Here is a 20,000-nt window from a genome sequence, read left to right on the forward strand (position 1 = left end):
AGAGAGCTCTGAATGGTCATTCCACTGCTCTCAGATCAGTTGTTATCATAGTTGGTGGTCAGTGAAGGAGAATGAGAGAGAGCTCTGAATGGTCCTTCAACTGCTCTCAGATCAGTTGTTATCATGGTTGGTGGTCAGTGAAGGAGAATGAGAGAGAGCTCCTTTTATTCTTTGTGTTCAATGGCAGGATGCAAACTAACCAATGGGTTCCTTATCTAGATGTCATGTGACTGTGTCCCCCTGTCAGTCTACTGTATAGGTTAGAGGTGTCCCCTGTCAGTCTACCCTATAGGTTAGAGGTGTCCCTGTCAGTCTACTGTATAGGTTAGGGGTGTCCCTGTCAGTCTACTGTATAGGTTAGAGGTGTCCCTGTCAGTCTACTGTATAGGTTAGAGGTGTCCCTGTCAGTCTACTGTATAGGTTAGAGGTGTCCCTGTCAGTCTACTGTATAGGTTAGGGGTTATGGTTAGAGGGGGTGGGGAATTGTGGAAGAGACAGGAAGGGGAAGTGACCCTGACTGTGTTCCAAATGGCTCCCTATTCCCTATATTCCCTATAAAGTGCACTACTTTAGACCAGAGCCCTATGGAACCCTATTCCCTATATATTGCACTACTGTAGACCAGAGCCCTATGGCACCCCTTAGCCCGGGGCCCATAGGGTAGTGCATTACCTTAGACCAGGGCCCTATGGTTGTGCACTACTTTAGACCAGGGCCCTATGGTAGTGCACTACTTTAGACCAGGGCCCTATAGTAGTGCACTACTTTAGACCAGGGCCCTATGGTAGTGCACTACTTTAGACCAGGGCCCTATGGTAGTGCACTACTTTAGACCAGGGTACTATGGTAGTGCACTACTTTAGACCAGGGCCCTATAGTAGTGCACTACTTTACACCAGGGCCCTATGGTAGAGCACTACTTTAGACCAGGGCCCTATGGTAGTGCACTACTTTAGACCAGGGCCCTATGGTAGTGCACTACTTTAGACCAGGGGAATATGGTGTCATTTGGGACACAGTCCCCTCAACAGAAAGTGGGTCAACCCCTGTTCCCCTTTCATATTTTGGGGGTTCCTCTCCCCTTCTTCCTGAAACCCAGGGGAGGGTGAGCATGACCTTCTGATCATCCTGCTTGACTTGACCCACGCCCCTGCCACCCTAATCAGACCCCCAAACACAGTTGTTACATGCTAATGATAGCATAGCTGCTAGTGTTTGTTACATGCTAATGATAGTGTAGCTGCTAGTGTTTGTTACATACTAATGATAGCATAGCTGCTAGTGTTTGTTACATGCTAATGATAGCATAGCTGCTAGTGGTTTTTAAATGCTAATGATAGTGTAGCTGCTAGTGTTTGTTACATGCTAATGATAGCGAAGGTGCTAGTTGTTGAGCAGTCCTACTCTGTGTCTGCTAGTGTTTATTACATGCTAATGATAGCGTAGCTGCTAGTTGTTGAGCAGTCCTACTCTGTGTCTTCTAGTGTTTATTACATGCTAATGATAGCATAACTGCTAGTGTTTGTTACATGCTAATGATAGCGTAGCTGCTAGTTGTTGAGCAGTCCTACTCTGTGTCTGCTAGTGTTTATTACATGCTAATGATAGCATAACTGCTATTTTTTGTTACATACTAATGATAGCATAGCTGCTAGTGTTTGTTACATGCTAATGATAGCGTAGCTGCTAGTTGTTGAGCAGTTCTACTCTGTGTCTTCTAGTGTTTGTTACATGCTAATGATAGCATAACTGCTATTGTTTGTTACATACTAATGATAGCATAGCTGCTAGTGTTTGTTACATGCTAATGATAGCATAACTGCTATTGTTTGTTACATACTAATGATAGCATAACTGATATTGTTTGTTACATGCTAATGATAGCATAACTGCTATTGTTTGTTACATGCTAATGATAGCATAACTGCTATTGTTTGTTACATACTAATGATAGCATAACTGCTATTGTTTGTTACATACTAATGATAGCATAGCTGCTAGTGTTTGTTACATGCTAATGATAGCATAGCTGCTAGTTGTTGAGCAGTCCTACTCTGTGTCTTCTAGTGTTTATTACATGCTAATGATAGCATAGCTGCTAGTTGTTGAGCAGTCCTACTCTGTGTCTTCTAGTGTTTGTTACATGCTAATGATAGCATAACTGCTAGTTGTTGAGCAGTCCTACTCTGTGTCTTCTAGTGTTTGTTACATGCTAATGATAGCGTTGCTGCTAGTGTTTGTTACATGCTAATGATAGCATAACTGCTAGTTGTTGAGCAGTCCTACTCTGTGTCTTCTAGTGTTTATTACATTCTAATGATAGCATAACTGCTAGTTGTTGAGCAGTCCTACTCTGTGTCTTCTAGTGCCAGATAAGCTCTGATTTATTCATAGTGTGCTTTACTAATGTGTCCCATTATTCTACGCCTTCAACTTAAAACATCTAATTCTTCACCATGAAAAACAGTCTTCTTGCTTAACGAGGTTTAGGTGTCTGACTGATCTAATAACCTCTGATTGATATTCCATGAATGTGTCTGTTCCATTGAAAAGGGTTGTGATGAGATGCTAAGTGGGATCCATGTGAATGCCTTGGGGGGGGGGGGTTCATTGACAGTCTGTGTGTCACTGTGGGCTCTCTGTATAATGTGATGAGCCAAACACAGATGGAAACAGACCCGGTGTTATTGAATTAGTCCTCGCTCCTCTCCTCCCAGGCCCAGTTAACGGGGAGTTTTAACCACACAAGGTTTTACAGAGGGGGGAATCGGAGTGAGTCGTGTGCGTGTGTGTTTTGTGTGTTTATAAGCTGTGTGTGTGTTTGTTAATAAGGAGTGTGTGTGTGTGTGTGTGTGTGTGTGTGTGTTAATAAAGTGTGTGTGTATTAATAAGGAGTGTGTGTGTGTGTGTATTAATAAGGAGTGTGTGTGTGTGTGTGTGTGTGTGTGTGTGCACGTGTGTGTGTGTGTGTGTGTGTGTGTGTGTGTGTGTATTAATAAGGTGTGTGTGTGTGTGTGTGTGTGTGTGTGTGTGTAATGGCTGAGTGCTCATCATACTGATGATCATACTAATATACTCTGACGCTACCCAGCTACCGCTCACCAGGCTGTGTGTTCCCAGGGCCCGCAGAACACACACACACACGCGCACACACACGCACGCACGCACGCACGCACGCACGCACGCACGCACGCACGCACGCACGCACGCACGCACGCACGCACGCACGCACGCACGCACGCACACACACACACACACACACACACACACACACACACACACACACACACACACACACACACACACACACACACACACACACACACTCCTTATTAACACACACACACACAGAGTGTACACACACACACACACAGATAGAACGTACACACACACACACACAGTACGTATGTAGACACACACACACACACACACACACACACACACACACAGTGCCGGAGGGGGCAGCCCATCACTGACACAGTAACAGTATTGACCGATTCAGACTGACAGTGACACATATAATCCCTCTACAAACGCTCTCCTCTGACTGGATTCTAGTACAGGGTTCCATGGTAACGGAACTGTAGTAAACAGGACTAGTAAACAGGACTAGTGGAGGAAGGAACTGGAGTAAACATGACTAGTAAACAGGACTAGTAGAGGAAGGAACTGTAGTAAACAGGACTAGTAGAGGAAGGAACTGTAGTAAACAGGACTAGTAGAGGAAGGAACTGTAGTAAACAGGACTAGTAGAGGAAGGAACTGGAGTAAACAGGACTAGTAGAGGAAGGAACTGGAGTAAACATAACTAGTAAACAGGACTAGTAGAGGAAGGAACTGTAGTAAACAGGACTAGTAGAGGAAGGAACTGTAGTAAACAGGACTAGTAGAGGAAGGAACTGTAGTAAACAGGACTAGTAGAGGAAGGAACTGTAGTAAACAGGACTAGTAAACAGGACTAGTAGAGGAAGGAACTGTAGTAAACAGGACTAGTAGAGGAAGGAACTGTAGTAAACAGGACTAGTAGAGGAAGGAACTGTAGTAAACAGGACTAGTAGAGGAAGGAACTGGAGTAAACAGGACTAGTAGAGGAAGGAACTGGAGTAAACATAACTAGTAAACAGGACTAGTAGAGGAAGGAACTGGAGTAAACAGGACTAGTAGAGGAAGGAACTGGAGTAAACAGGACTAGTAAACAGGACTAGTAGAGGAAGGAACTGCAGTAAACATAACTAGTAAACAGGACTAGTAGAGGAAGGAACTGGAGTAAACAGGACTAGTAGAGGAAGGAACTGGAGTAAACAGGACTAGTAGAGGAAGGAACTGGAGTAAACAGGACTAGTAGAGGAAGGAACTGGAGTAAACAGGACTAGTAAACAGGACTAGTAGAGGAAGGAACTGGAGTAAACAGGACTAGTAAACAGGACTAGTAGAGGAAGGAACTGGAGTAAACAGGACTAGTAGAGGAAGGAACTGTTGTAAACAGGACTAGTAGAGGAAGGAACTGTTGTAAACAGGACTAGTAGAGGAAGGAACTGTAGTAAAGAGGACTTGTAAACAGGACTAGTAGAGGAAGGAACTGGAGTAAACAGGACTAGTAGAGGAAGGAACTGGAGTAAACAGGACTAGTAAACAGGACTAGTAGAGGAAGGAACTGGAGTAAACAGGACTAGTAGAGGAAGGAACTGTAGTAAACAGGACTAGTAGAGGAAGGAACTGGAGTAAACAGGACTAGTAAACAGGACTAGTAGAGGAAGGAACTGGATTACACAGGACTACTAAACAGCACTAGTAAACAGGACTAGTAGAGGAAGGAACTGGAGTACACAGGACTAGTAAACAGGACTAGTAGAGGAAGGAACTGTAGTAAACAGGACTAGTAAAGGAAGGAACTGGAGTAAACAGGACTAGTAGAGGAAGGAACTGTAGTAAACAGGACTAGTAAACAGGACTAGTAGAGGAGGGAACTGTAGTAAACAGGACTAGTAGAGGAGGGAACTGTAGTAAACAGGACTAGTAAACAGGACTAGTAGATGAAGGAACTGTAGTAAACAGGACTAGTAAAGGAAGGAACTGGAGTAAACAGGACTAGTAAACAGGACTAGTAGAGGAGGGAACTGTAGTAAACAGGACTAGTAAAGGAAGGAACTGGAGTAAACAGGACTAGTAGAGGAAGGAACTGTAGTAAACAGGACTAGTAAACAGGACTAGTAAACAGGACTAGTAGAGGAAGGAACTGGAGTAAACAGGACTAGTAAACAGGACTAGTAGAGGAGGGAACTGTAGTAAACAGGACTAGTAAAGGAAGGAACTGGAGTAAACAGGACTAGTAGAGGAAGGAACTGGAGTAAACAGGACTAGTAAAGGAAGGAACTGGAGTAAACAGGACTAGTAAACAGGACTAGTAGAGGAAGGAACTGGAGTAAACAGGACTAGTAGAGGAAGGAACTGTAGTAAACAGGACTAGTAGAGGAAGGAACTGTAGTAAACAGGACTACTAGAGGAAGGAACTGTAGTAAACAGGACTAGTAAACAGGACTAGTAGAGGAGGGAACTGTAGTAAACAGGACTAGTAAAGGAAGGAACTGGAGTAAACAGGACTAGTACACAGGACTAGTAAACAGGACTAGTACAGGAGGGAACTGTATTAAACAGGACTAGTAAAGGAAGGAACTGGAGTAAACAGGACTAGTAAACAGGACTAGTAGAGGAAGGAACTGGAGTAAACAGGACTAGTAGAGGAGGGAACTGTAGTAAACAGGACTAGTAAAGGAAGGAACTGTAGTAAACAGGACTAGTAAACAGGACTAGTAGAGGAAGGAACTGGAGTAAACAGGACTAGTAAACAGGACTAGTAGAGGAGGGAACTGTAGTAAACAGGACTAGTAGAGGAAGGAACTGGAGTAAACAGGACTAGTAAACAGGACTAGTAAACAGGACTAGTAGAGGAGGGAACTGTAGTAAACAGGACTAGTAAACAGGACTAGTAGAGGAGGGAACTGTAGTAAACAGGACTAGTAGAGGAGGGAACTGTAGTACACAGGACTAGTAGAGGAAGGAACTGTAGTAAACAGGACTAGTAGAGGAAGGAACTGTAGTAAACATGACAAGTGGAGGAAGGAACTGGAGTAAACAGGACTAGTAAACAGGACTAGTAGAGGAAGGAACTGGAGTAAACATAACTAGTAAACAGGACTAGTAGAGGAGGGAACTGTAGTAAACAGGACTAGTAGAGGAAGGAACTGGAGTAAACAGGACTAGTAAACAGGACTAGTAAACAGGACTAGTAGAGGAGGGAACTGTAGTAAACAGGACTAGTAGAGGAGGGAACTGTAGTAAACAGGACTAGTAGAGGAGGGAACTGTAGTACACAGGACTAGTAGAGGAAGGAACTGTAGTAAACAGGACTAGTAGATGAAGGAACTGTAGTAAACAGGACTAGTAGAGGAAGGAACTGGAGTAAATAGGACTAGTAAACAGGACTAGTAGAGGAGGGAACTGTAGTAAACAGGACTAGTAAAGGTTTCTGCTATTGGAAGAGAAAAGGCCTAATTTGACAGTAGCTTTATAGAAAACAGCAGTCTCTCTCAAAAGGACAGAGAGGTTGTTGTATTATGGCCCAAATGGCCGTGATTGGTAGGGCGGCGCACAATTAGCCCAGCGTCATCCGGTTTGGCCGGTGTAGGCCATCATTGTAAATAAGAATTTGTTCTTAACTGACTTGCCAACTTAAATAAAGGTAAAATAAATGAATAGTGAACTACTAGGGTGCTTTTTGGGAAGCTGGGAATAGCAGCATTCCTCTGAGGGACGAGAGGAGTTGAGTTAACAGTCTCTGTTGTAGCTGTTCAACATGTTGAAGTCATGATTCACTCTCTCTCTCTCTCTCTCTCTCTCTCTCTCTGTCTCTCTCTCTCCCTCTCCCTGTCTCTCTCTCTCTCTCTCTCTCTCTCTCTCTCTCTCTCTCTCTCTCTCTCTCTCTCTCTCTCTCTCTCTGTCTCTCCCTCTCCCTGTCTCTCTCTCTCCTTCTTTATATCTCTCCCCCTACCCTCTCTCTCTCTCTCTCTCTCTCTCTCTCTCTCTCTCTCTCTCTCTTTATATCTCTCCCCCTACCCTCTCTGTCTCTCTCTCTCTCTTTATATCTCTCCCCCTACCCCTCTCTCTCTCTCTCTCTACCTCTCTCTCTCTCTCTCTCCCTCTCCCTGTCTCTCTCTCTCCTTCTTTATATCTCTCCCCCTACCTCTCTCTCTCTCTCTCTCTCTCTCTCTCTCTCTCTCTCTCTCTCTCTCTCTCTCTTTATATCTCTCCCCCTACCCTCTCTGTCTCTCTCTCTCTCTATATATCTCTCCCCCTACCCCTCTCTCTCTCTCTCTCTCCCTCCCTCTCTCTCTCCCTCTTTATATCTCTCCCCCTACCCTCTCTCTCTCTCCCTCTTTATATCCCTCCCCCTCCCTCTCTCTCTCTCTCTCTCTCTCCTTCTTTATATCTCTCCCCCTCCCTCTCTCTCTCTCTCTCTCTCTCCTTCTTTATATCTCTCCCCCTCCCTCTCTCTCGCTCTCTCTCTCTCCTTCTTTATATCTCTCCCCCTCCCTCTCTCTCGCTCTCTCTCTTTCCTTCTTTATATCTCTCCCCCTACCCTCTCTCTCTCTCTCTCTCTCTCCTTCTTTATATCTCTCCCCCTCCCTCTCTCTTTCCCCCTACCCTCTCCCTCTCTCTCTCTCTCTCTCTGTCTGTCTGTCTGTCTGTCTGTCTGTCTGTCTGTCTCTCTCTCTCTCTCTGTCTCTCTCTCTCTCTCTTTATATCTCTCTCCCTCCCTCTCTCTTTCCCCCTACCCTCTCTCTCTCTCTCTCTGTCTGTCTGTCTGTCTGTCTGTCTGTCTGTCTGTCTGTCTGTCTGTCTGTCTCTCTCTCTCTCTCTCTCTCTCTCTCTCTCTCTTTATCTCTCTCTCTCTATATATCTCTCCCCCTCCCTCTCTCTTTCCCACTACCCTCTCTCTCTCTCTCTCTCTCTCTCTCTCTCTCTCTCTCTCTCTCTCTCTCTCTCCGTCTCCCTGTCTCACTCTCTCTCTCTTTATATCTCTCCCCCTCCCTCTCTTTCCCACTACTCTCTCTCTCTCTCTCTCTCTCTCTCTCTCTCTCTCTCTCTGTCTCCCTGTCTCACTCTCACTCTCTCTGTCTCACTCTCTCTCTCTCTTTAAATCTCTCCCCCTCCCTCTCTCTGTCCCCCTAACCTGTCTCTCTATCTCTCTCTCTGAGACGGTTCTGCATATAAAATGAGATTACCAGGCACACTTCTCTTTCTAATGGGGACCCCGTGTTACCACACAACAACAGTGAGATGACATTCCGGTTAAGAGGGCCACAGAGACGCATCTTTCAGGGTGTGTGTGTGTGTGTGTGCGTGCGTGCGTGTGTGTGTGGACCCTCGGTCAGACAGAGTCCACTGTCTATGAGTCTGAACACACAGCCTTGGCCAGCTATAGAGTGGGGCAAAAAAATATTTTGTCAGCCACCAATTGTGCAAGTTCTCCCACTTAAAAAGATGAGAGAGGCCTGTAATTGTCATCATAGGTACACTTCAACTATGACAGACAAAGTGAGAAAACAAAATCCTGAAAATCACATTGTAGGATTTTTAATGAATTTATTTGCAAATTATGGTGGAAAATAAGTATTTGGTCACAAGCAAGATTTCTGGCTCTCACAGACCTGTAACTTCTTCTTTAAGAGGCTCCTCTGTCCTCCACTCGTTACCTGTATTAATGGCACCTGTTTGAACTTGTTATCAGTATAAAAGACACCTGTCCACAACCTCAAACAGTCACACTCCAAACTCCACTATGGCCAAGACCAAAGAGCTGTCAAAGGACACCAGAAACAAAATAGGAGCTCTGTGGTTGATCCTATAGAATATAACTGACTTATAGGAGCTCTGTGGTTGATCTTATAGAATATAACTGACTTATAGGAGCTCTGTGGTTGATCCTATAGAATATAACTGACTTATAGGAGCTCTGTGGTTGATCCTATAGAATATAACTGATTTTTAGGAGCTCTGTGGTTGATCCTATAGAATATAACTGATTTATAGGAGCTCTGTGGTTGATCCTATAGAATATAACTGATTTATAGGAGCTCTGTGGTTGATCCTATAGAATATAACTGATTTATAGGAGCTCTGTGGTTGATCCTATAGAATATAACTGATTTATAGGAGCTCTGTGGTTGATCCTATAGAATATAACTGATTTATAGGAGCTCTGTGGTTGATCCTATAGAATATAACTCAGAGTCTTGGCATTTGATTCCCCATTACTTTTGACCAATGTCCATAATATAGCACTATATAGGGAATAGAGTGTCATTTGGGATGCAGTCAGACTCTGTCTCTCTCTCTCTCTCTCTCTCTCTCTCCCCCCATGTCTCTCTCTCTCTCTCTCTCTCTCTCTCTCTCTGTCCCCCCCTCTTCTCTCTCTCTCTCTCTCTCTCTCTCTCTCTCTCTCTCTCTCTCTCTCTCTCTCTCTCTCTCTCTCTCTTTCTCTCGCTCTGTCCCCCCTCTCTTCTCTCTCTCTCTCTCTCTCTCTCTCTCTCTTTCTCTCTCTCTCTCTCTCTCTATTTCTCTTTCTTTGTCTTGAACTCAAAGTGTTTGACATACCCACTCCTATAAACACAGCTATTTACATTATGTAGCCCAAGTAGACATATTAAACTGTTTATTGTCTGATTCCCACAGCTACGATCTCTGCAACAGATTAACCCAAAAAACTGCTTCAGTGCCAAGTATCTCAGTCACTAAACACGTCCCCAGGCTCAACAGCTAAAGAGACGGATAGAGGGCCAGATCATCTTGGCTAGTTGGTTCCTGGTTTAATAGTGTGCTTTAATAGGCCCAGACCCTGGGAGACCCTGGTTGGTAGACCCTGGTTAGTTGACTGGGAGACCCTGTTTGGTAGACTCTGGGAGACCCTGGTTGGTAGACCCTGGGAGACCCTGGTTGGTAGACTGGGAGACCCTGGTTGGTAGAATCTGGGAGACCCTGGTTGGTAGACTGGGAGACCCTGGTTGGTAGACTGGGAGACCTTGGTTGGTAGACTGGGAGACCCTGGTTGGTTGACTCTGGGAGACCCTGGTTGGTAGACTGGGAGACCCTGGTTGGTAGACTCTGGGAGACCCTGGTTGGTAGACTCTGGGAGACCCTGGTTGGTAGACTGGGAGACCTGGTTGGTAGACTGGGAGACCCTGGTTGGTAGACTCTGGGAGACCCTGATTGGTAGACTCTGGGAGACCCTGGTTGGTAGACTGGGAGACCCTGTTTGGTAGACTGGGAGACCCTGGTTGGTAGACTCTGGGAGACAAGGTGGAGGTGTGATTGTTTGCCCAGATCATGGGTTAGACTCTGGAGGAGGTGTGATGGTGTGACCAGATCATGGGTTAGACTCTGGGGGAGGTGTGATGGTGTGACTCCTGGGGGTGTGACTCCTGGGGGAGGTGTGATTCCTTGCCCAGATCATGGGTTAGACTCTAGAGGAGGTGTGATGGTGTGACCAGATCATGGGTTAGACTCTGGAGGAGGTGTGATGGTGTGACTCCTGGGGAAGAGCTGGAGGAGGTGTGATGGTGTGACTCCTGGGGAAGAGCTGGGGGAGGTGTGATGGTGTGACTCCTGGGGAAGAGCTGGAGGAGGTGTGATGGTGTGACTCCTGAGGAAGAGCTGGGGGAGGTGTGATGGTGTGACTCCTGGGGAAGAGCTGGAGGAGGTGTGATGGTGTGACCAGATCATGGGTTAGACTCTGGGGGAGGTGTGATGGTGTGACTCCTGGGGGAGGTGTGATGGTGTGACCAGATCATGGGTTAGACTCTGGAGGAGGTGTGATGGTGTGACTCCTGGGGAAGAGCTGGAGGAGGTGTGATGGTGTGACTCCTGGGGAAGAGCTGGGGGAGGTGTGATGGTGTGACTCCTGGGGAAGAGCTGGAGGAGGTGTGATGGTGTGACTCCTGAGGAAGAGCTGGGGGAGGTGTGATGGTGTGATTCCTGGGGAAGAGCTGGAGGAGGTGTGATGGTGTGACCAGATCATGGGTTAGACTCTGGGGGAAGTGTGATGGTGTGACTCCTGGGGGAGGTGTGATGGTGTGACCAGATCATGGGTTAGACTCTGGAGGAGGTGTGATGGTGTGACTCCTGGGGAAGAGCTGGAGGAGGTGTGATGGTGTGACTCCTGGGGAAGAGCTGGAGGAGGTGTGATGGTGTGACTCCTGGGGAAGAGCTGGAGGAGGTGTGATGGTGTGACTCCTGGGGAAGAGCTGGAGGAGGTGTGATGGTGTGACTCCTGGGGAAGAGCTGGGGGAGGTGTGATGGTGTGACTCCTGGGGAAGAGCTGGAGGAGGTGTGATGGTGTGACTCCTGGGGAAGAGCTGGGGGAGGTGTGATGGTGTGACTCCTGGGGGAGAGCTGGGGGAGGTGTGATGGTGTGACTCCTGGGGAAGAGCTGGGGGAGGTGTGATGGTGTGACTCCTGGGGAAGAGCTGGGGGAGGTGTGATGGTGTGACTCCTGGGGAAGAGCTGGGGGAGGTGTGATGGTGTGACTCCTGGGGGAGGTGTGATGGTGTGACTCCTGGAGGAGGTGTGATGGTGTGACTCCTGGTGAAGAGCTGGGGGAGGTGTGATGGTGTGACTCCTGGGGAAGAGCTGGGGGAGGTGTGATGGTGTGACTCCTGGGGGAGGTGTGATGGTGTGACTCCTGGGGAAGAGCTGGGGGAGGTGTGATGGTGTGACTCCTGGGGGAGGTGTGATGGTGTGACTCCTGGAGGAGGTGTGATGGTGTGACTCCTGGGGGAGGTGTGATGGTGTGACTCCTGGGGGAGGTGTGATGGTGTGACTCCTGGGGGAGGTGTGATGGTGTGACTCCTGGGGAAGAGCTGGGAATTCTCTGGCAGCTTTGTTCATCCTTTACGTTTGAGTAATTTATCCAGAGAGACTTAGTTAGTGCATCTTCAGATAGCTTGGTGGGACATCCACATATCTCAGTCATAGGAAGTTCACTTTTCCTTCAATAAAGTAGCTATCAGCAATGTCAGAGCTAGTAAAAGGGGAAGTCATGTGTGAGTGTTTTTTGTGGGGGGGAGATGAGGAGGTGCTTTGAGGGGGTGGGGGGGGGGGGTGCTGTGGGATTATTGAAGATACTCTTTGAAGAGGCAGGGCTTCAGATGTTTTCAGAAGATGGGCAGGGACTCTGTTGTCCTAGCTTCAGGGAGAAGCTGGTTCCACCATTGAGGTGCCAGGACAGAAAAGAGATTTGACTGGGCTGAGCGGTAGCTGCCCTCCCGTAGGGGTGGGAGGACCAAGTGACCAGGGGTGGCAGCATGGAATATTCGACTATAGGTAGGGAGGGGCAGTTCCTCTTGCTGTTCCGTAGGTAAACACCATGGTCTTGTAGTGGATGGGTTGGTGTAGGGTTTGACCATAGCCTGAAGGTAGGGAGGGACAGTTCCTCTTGCTGTTCTGTAGGTAAGCACCATGGTCTTGTAGTGGATGGGTTGGGGTGTAGGGTTTGACCAGAGCCTGAAGGTAGGGAGGGACAGTTCCTCTTGGTGTTCTGTAGGTAAGCACCATGGTCTTGTAGTGGATGTGAGCTTCCACTGGAAGTCACTGGAAGGTTGAACACCAGGTGGTATGCAGCATTCTGGGTAAGCTGGAGGGGTTTGATGCCACAAGTGGAGAGCCCAGCCAACAGATCCTCTTCCCATGTTGTCTTGGAGACTCAGGGAATGCATCCTCTTCCCATGTTGTCTTGGTGACTCAGGGAATGAATCCTCTTCCCATGTTGTCTTGGTGACTCAGGGAATGAATCCTCTTCCCATGTTGTCTTGGTGACTCAGGGAATGAATCCTCTTCCCATGTTGTCTTGGTGACTCAGGGAATGAATCCTCTTCCCATGTTGTCTTGGTGACTCAGGGAATGGATCCTCTTCCCATGTTGTCTTGGAGACTCAGGGAATGAATCCTCTTCCCATGTTGTCTTGGAGACTCAGGGAATGAATCCTCTTCCCATGTTGTCTTGGTGACTCAGGGAATGAATCCTCTTCCCATGTTGTCTTGGTGACTCGGGGAATGAATCCTCTTCCCATGTTGTCTTGGTGACTCAGGGAATGGATCCTCTTCCCATGTTGTCTTGGAGACTCAGGGAATGGATCCTCTTCCCATGTTGTCTTGGTGACTCAGGGAATGGATCCTCTTCCCATGTTGTCTTGGTGACTCAGGGAATGGATCCTCTTCCCATGTTGTCTTGGTGACTCAGGGAATGGATCCTCTTCCCATGTTGTCTTGGAGACTCAGGGAATGAATCCTCTTCCCATGTTGTCTTGGAGACTCAGGGAATGAATCCTCTTCCCATGTTGTCTTGGTGACTCAGGGAATGAATCCTCTTCCCATGTTGTCTTGGTGACTCGGGGAATGAATCCTCTTCCCATGTTGTCTTGGTGACTCAGGGAATGGATCCTCTTCCCATGTTGTCTTGGAGACTCAGGGAATGGATCCTCTTCCCATGTTGTCTTGGTGACTCAGGGAATGGATCCTCTTCCCATGTTGTCTTGGTGACTCAGGGAATGAATCCTCTTCCCATGTTGTCTTGGTGACTCAGGGAATGGATCCTCTTCCCATGTTGTCTTGGTGACTCAGGGAATGGATCCTCTTCCCATGTTGTCTTGGAGACTCAGGGAAAGGATCCTCTTCCCATGTTGTCTTGGTGACTCAGGGAATGGATCTTCTTCCCATGTTGTCTTGGTGACTCAGGGAATGGATCCTCTTCCCATGTTGTCTTGGTGACTCAGGGAATGGATCCTCTTCCCATGTTGTCTTGGTGACTCAGGGAATGGATCCTCTTCCCATGTTGTCTTGGTGACTCAGGGAATGGATCCTCTTCCCATGTTGTCTTGGTGACTCAGGGAATGGATCCTCTTCCCATGTTGTCTTGGGTATTAGGACCTGCGCCACTTCCTGTGTGCGGTAGAGTCACTTCCTGTGTGCGGTAGGGTCGTACTCTACGGATGTTGTAGAACATGAACCTGCAAGAGCAAGTCACTGCTTTGATGTTTGCAGAGAACGGCAGGGTGTTGTCCAGGGTCACGCCAAGGTTCCTGGCATTCTGGGAGGGGGTCAACATGGAGTTGTCAACCGTGATGGAGAGGTATTGGAGCAGACAGGCAGTCCCCGGGAGGAAAAGCAGCTCCATCTGGTCGAGGTTGAGCTTGAGGTGGTGGGCCGACATCCAAGCTGAAATATCTGCCAGGCACAGACTAGTCGCAAGATTTCATCTGTAGAGAGAGGTGAGAAAGAGGTCACGACATAGGGTGGTACTGTGTGAGTGGGACCAGTGGACTCAATAGGCTGAGTGGGACCAGTGGACTCAATAGGCTGAGTGAAGGACTGGGACCAGTGGACTCAATAGGCTGAGTGAATGAGTGGGACCAGTGGACTCAATAGGCTGAGTGAATGAGGGGGACCAGTGGACTCAATAGGCTGAGTGAATGAGTGAGACCAGTGGACTCAATAGGCTGAGTGAATGAGGGGGACCAGTGGACTCAATAGGCTGAGTGAATGACTGGGACCAGTGGACTCAATAGGCTGAGTGAATGAGGAGCAGATGACATCAACCTTCTTTTCAAAGTGGTTGACAAAGTTGTCCCCAGAGAGGGGGGGGGGGGGGGGATTACGAAGGGAGGGGGGGGGGGGGATTACGGAGGTAGGAGAAGGTGGTAAACAGTTTCCTAGGGTTAGAGGCAGAAGCTTGACATTAAGAGTCATCTCCCTCTGTCTCGCCTCTTCCTGCTGTGTGCTCAGTGGTTAATTGAGAGAACAGGGGAGGGGGTCTGCCTCGTATGCAGCTGGCTGTGTGGGCCCCCACAACCTCCAGGTCACTACAACAGAGATCACTTCTCCCTTTTCACTTCAATCTTAAAGTTTACAGCCAGGTCAGTGGACCTTTATCTCCTTATGAAGAGACAGAGAAGTTCAGCTCAGGAAGAGATTCAGGAAGAGATTCAGGAAGAGATTCAGGAAGAGACACAGGGAGAAGAGATTCAGGAAGAGATTCAGGAAGAAGAGATTCAGGAAGAAGAGATTCGGGAAGAAGAGATTCAGGAAGAAGAGATTCAGGAAGAGATTCAGGAAGAGACACAGGAAGAAGATATTCAGGAAGAGACACAGGGAGAAGAGATTCAGGAAGAGATTCAGGAAGAGACACAGGAAGAAGAGATTCAGGAAGAAGAGATTCAGGAAGAAGTGATTCAGGAAGAGACTCAGGGAGAAGAGATTCAGGAAGAGACACAGGAAGAAGAGATTCAGGAAGAAGAGATACAGGAAGTGATTCAGGAAGAGATTCAGGAAGAGACACAGGAAGAAGAGATTCAGGAAGATATTCAGGAAGAGATTCAGGAAGAGACACATGGAGAAGAGATTCAGGAAGAGATTCAGGAAGAGACACAGGAAGAAGAGATTCAGGAAGAAGAGATTCAGGAAGAGACACAAGAAGAGACACAGGAAGAGACACAGGAAGAGATTCGGGAAGAGATTCGGGAAGAGATGCGGGAAGAGATGCAGGAAGAGATTCACGAAGAGATTCACGAAGAGATTCAGGAAGAAATACAGGAAGAGAATCAGGAAGAGATACAGGAAGAGAATCAGGAAGAGATTCAGGAAGAGATTCAGAAAGAGATGCAGGAAGAGATTCAGGAAGAGACCTTGGAAGAGATTCAGGAAGAGACCTTGGAAGAGATTCACGAAGAGATTCAGGAAGAGATACAGGAAGAGAATCAGGAAGAGAATCAGGAAGAGATTCAGAAAGAGATGCAGGAAGAGATTCAGGAAGAGACCTTGGCAGAGATTCAGGAAGAGACCTTGGAAGAGACCTTGGAAGAGATTCATGAAGAGATTCAGGAAGAGATTCACAAAGAGATTCAGTAAAAGATTCACGAAGAGATTCAGGAAGAGATTCAGGAAGAGATTCAGGAAGAGATTCAGGAAGAAGAGATTCAGGAAGAAGAGATTCAGGAAGAGACCTTGGAAGAGAATCAGGAAGAGATTCACGAAGTGATTCAGGAAGAGATTCAGGAAGAGATACAGGAAGAGATACAGGAAGAGACCTTGGAAAAGATTCAGGAAGAGATTCAGGAAGAAGAGATTCAGGAAGAGACTCAGGAAGAGATTCACGAAGAGATTCAGGAAAAGATTCAGGAAGAGATTCAGGAAGAAGAGAATCAGGAAGAGATTCAGGAAGAGATTCAGGAAGATATGGTTCTATCTGTGGTCTCACCATGTTTTCACCCGGCTGCACTAGTTGTACAGCTGTGGTTTGTTCTAAGCCTCATGACTAGAGGTGTGAAATAGACTGTTTAGTGACTCTAGACTTAAAGGGCAAAGGATCCTCTCATTTCCAGGACTGGGCTAGAAGGATAGGAGCTGACTGTCAAACCAAAAGGAGACAGAAAACAGTTTGGAACTGAAAAACCTCTGCCCCGTGTCTGTGTGGTGTAGTCACTCACGTGCATTATGAAGTCCCTGAGTTACTTACGTTCCCTAAACGTTAGAATTTTTGTTGTTGACTTTTAGACTAAAAGTGGACCAAAGAGCTCACTGAATCAACAGTACCTGGCTGCATCGAGTAGAGTGGTGCCTTTAGTGACGTAATGACAAGCCCTTTTCCTCCTCCTGTACGATATGAATAGTCACTCTCTTTCAACAAAACTAATTCCTGTCCAGACTCACAGATGAGGTAATACATTGGCTTGATGTCATGAAACCCCTTTTTCATCCACAAAAAAACCTCTCTCTCTCTCTCTCTGGTCCTCCCTCTCTCTCTCTCTCTCTCTCTGTCTCTCTCTCTCTCTCTCTCTGGTCCTCCCTCTCTCTCTCTCTCTCTCTCTGTCTCTCTCTCTCTCTCTCTCTCTCTGGTCCTCCCTCTCTCTCTCTCTCTCTCTCTCTCTGTCTCTCTCTCTCTCTCGCTCGCTCTCTGACTCTTCAGAGAGAGAAAAAACTCCACTCAACCGGCATTTTAATTTATCCCTGTGTACAAAAGCTGAAGGCCTCCTTCTCCTCCTCCTCCCTCTCAGCTCTTTATCTGGCACCTCCCCAACTCTCCTCCCCCTCCCAGTCAAAAGGAGGGAGCTGGGCCCCTTTGTGGCTCTTCTTAAAGCAGGGGCCTTCTAGAGGAGAGGAGATGTGCTGAGCTCCCCAGACCCCTCTGATCTCCTCACTGGCTTTATTTAGACGCTCATCCATCCCTCCCTCCCCCGCACACAATCCATTCACACTACAAAGGTGCCCGGCGCCTGCTAACGGATTCAGGAATGATGTCATCCTCAACCTCTTGCTCTGCTCTTCTCTCCCACTCTCTTATCAAGCTGAGCTGAAAGCATTTGGAGCATCCGTTGGTTGGTAGCAGAGTTTGATCCAGTCCACTGAGTGTAGGTTACTGGGAGGGTGAAGCTCGTCACCCAGGCTATTGCACACAGCGCAGGAAAGCCTGGGGGCATCTAGTTGGCCTTAGTGGGAGTGACCGCAGAATTATATGGGAGTGACCGCAGAATTCTATGGGAGTGACCGCAGAATTCTATGGGAGTGACCGCAGAATTCTATGGCAGTGACCGCAGAATTCTATGGGAGTGACCGCAGAGTTCTATGGGAGTGACCGCAGAGTTCTATGGGAGTGACCTCAGAGTTCTATGGGAGTGACCGCAGAATTCTATGGGAGTGACCTCAGAGTTCTATGGGAGTGACCTCAGAATTCTATGGGAGTGACCGCAGAATTCTATGGGAGTGACCGCAGAATTCTATGGGAGTGACCGCAGAATTCTAAGGGAGTGACCGCAGGATTCTATGGGAGTGACCGCATGATTCTATGGGAGTGACCGCAGAGTTCTATGGGAGTGACCGCAGAATTCTTTGGGAGTGACCGCAGAATTCTATGGGAGTGACCGCAGAGTTCTATGGGAGTGACCGCAGAGTTCTATGGGAGTGACCGCAGAGTTCTATGGGAGTGACCGCAGAGTTCTATGGGAGTGACCGCAGAGTTCTATGGGAGTGACCGCAGAGTTCTATGGGAGTGACCGCAGAGTTCTGTGGGAGTGACCGCAGAGTTCTGTGGGAGTGACCGCAGAGTTCTATGGGAGTGACCGCAGAGTTCTATGGGAGTGACCGCAGAATTCTATGGGAGTGACCGCAGAATTCTATGGGAGTGACCGCAGAGTTCTATGGGAGTGACCGCAGAGTTCTATGGTAGTGACCGCAGAATTCTTTGGGAGTGACCGCAGAATTCTATGGGAGTGACCGCAGAGTTCTATGGGAGTGACCGCAGAGTTCTATGGGAGTGACCGCAGAGTTCTATGGGAGTGACCGCAGAGTTCTATGGGAGTGACCGCAGAGTTCTATGGGAGTGACCGCAGAGTTCTGTGGGAGTGACCGCAGAGTTCTGTGGGAGTGACCTCAGAGTTCTGTGGGAGTGACCGCAGAGTTCTGTGGGAGTGACCGCAGAGTTCTATGGGAGTGACCTCAGAGTTCTATGGGAGTGACCGCAGAGTTCTATGGGAGTGAAGTTTTTGGCATCGTTAAATTTTTGCAAATCGGTTCCCTTCGGCAAGACTCTTCCCATGAATCTCAGTGTGTTACCTAGCAAGAACAACACTTTGCCTTAAAAGAAAATGGTTAGAATAAGTCAACATAACTGAAGGAAATCTGTAAATAATTTAGAAGTTTTGCAGAGGAGTTCTTGATTGCGCATTTTAACATATAGTTAAGAAGTTTAGTGGTTGAAGGAGCGCTATTTCTGAGGTTTGATAACTTCCATTACATCTCTAAACCTGAGTCAGACACTTGTCCACTAGACTACATCTCTAAACCTGAGTCAGACACTTGTCCACTAGACTACATCTCTAAACCTGAGTCAGACACTTGTCCACTAGACTACATCTCTAAACCTGAGTCAGACACTTGTCTGACTAGACTACATCTCTAAACCTGAGTCAGACACTTGTCCACTAGACTACATCTCTAAACATGAGTCAGACACTTGTCCACTAGACTACATCTCTAAACCTGAGTCAGACACTTGTCCACTAGACTACATCTCTAAACCTGAGTCAGACACTTGTCCACTAGACTACATCTCTAAACCTGAGCCAGACACTTGTCCACTAGACTACATCTCTAAACCTGAGTCAGACACTTGTCCAACAGACTACATCTCTAAACCTGAGTCAGACACTTGTCCACTAGACTACATATCTAAACCTGAGCCAGACACTTGTCCACTAGACTACATCTCTAAACCTGAGTCAGACACTTGTCCACTAGACTACATCTCTAAACCTGAGTCAGACACTTGTCTGACTAGACTACATCTCTAAACCTGAGTCAGACACTTGTCCACTAGACTACATCTCTAAACCTGAGTCAGACACTTGTCCACTAGACTACATCTCTAAATCTGAGTCAGACACTTGTCCACTAGACTACATCTCTAAACCTGAGTCAGACACTTGTCCACTAGACTACATCTCTAAACCTGAGTCAGACACTTGTCCACTAGACTACATCTCTAAACCTGAGTCAGACACTTGTCCACTAGACTACATCTCTAAACCTGAGTCAGACACTTGTCCACTAGACTACATCTCTAAACCTGAGCCAGACACTTGTCCACTAGACTACATCTCTAAACCTGAGTCAGACACTTGTCCAACAGACTACATCTCTAAACCTGAGTCAGACACTTGTCCACTAGACTACATCTCTAAACCTGAGTCAAACACTTGTCCACTAGACTACATTTCTAAACCTGAGTCAGACACTTGTCCACTAGACTACATCTCTAAACCTGAGTCAGACACTTGTCCACTAGACTACATCTCTAAACCTGAGTCAGACACTTGTCCACTAGACTACATCTCTAAACCTGAGTCAGACACTTGTCTGACTAGACTACATCTCTAAACCTGAGCCAGACACTTGTCC

At 47.3% G+C, this 20,000-nt stretch overlaps 2 protein-coding genes across 2 annotated transcripts in view; both read left to right on the top strand.

Annotated features, from left to right (window-relative positions):
- The window catches only part of LOC139384646 (pleckstrin homology domain-containing family G member 4B-like), a 147,770-nt gene extending 137,277 nt beyond the window's left edge, over window positions 1-10,493 (top strand). The window contains exon 18 of the mRNA XM_071129460.1: window positions 10,488-10,493. Within this exon, the coding sequence (XP_070985561.1) occupies window positions 10,488-10,493 (6 nt within the window). The remainder of the gene's footprint in view (window positions 1-10,487) is intronic.
- A 4,494-nt stretch (window positions 10,494-14,987) lies between these two features.
- Window positions 14,988-20,000, top strand: part of LOC139384647 (probable inactive protein kinase DDB_G0270444) — a 9,682-nt gene continuing 4,669 nt past the window's right edge. The window contains 1 exon segment of the mRNA XM_071129461.1: window positions 14,988-16,286. Coding sequence (XP_070985562.1) covers window positions 14,988-16,286 — 1,299 coding nt within the window.

The sequence above is a fragment of the Oncorhynchus clarkii genome, chromosome 26, assembly GCF_045791955.1.
Source record: "Oncorhynchus clarkii lewisi isolate Uvic-CL-2024 chromosome 26, UVic_Ocla_1.0, whole genome shotgun sequence".
In the NCBI taxonomy this organism is placed as follows: Eukaryota; Metazoa; Chordata; class Actinopteri; order Salmoniformes; family Salmonidae; genus Oncorhynchus; species Oncorhynchus clarkii.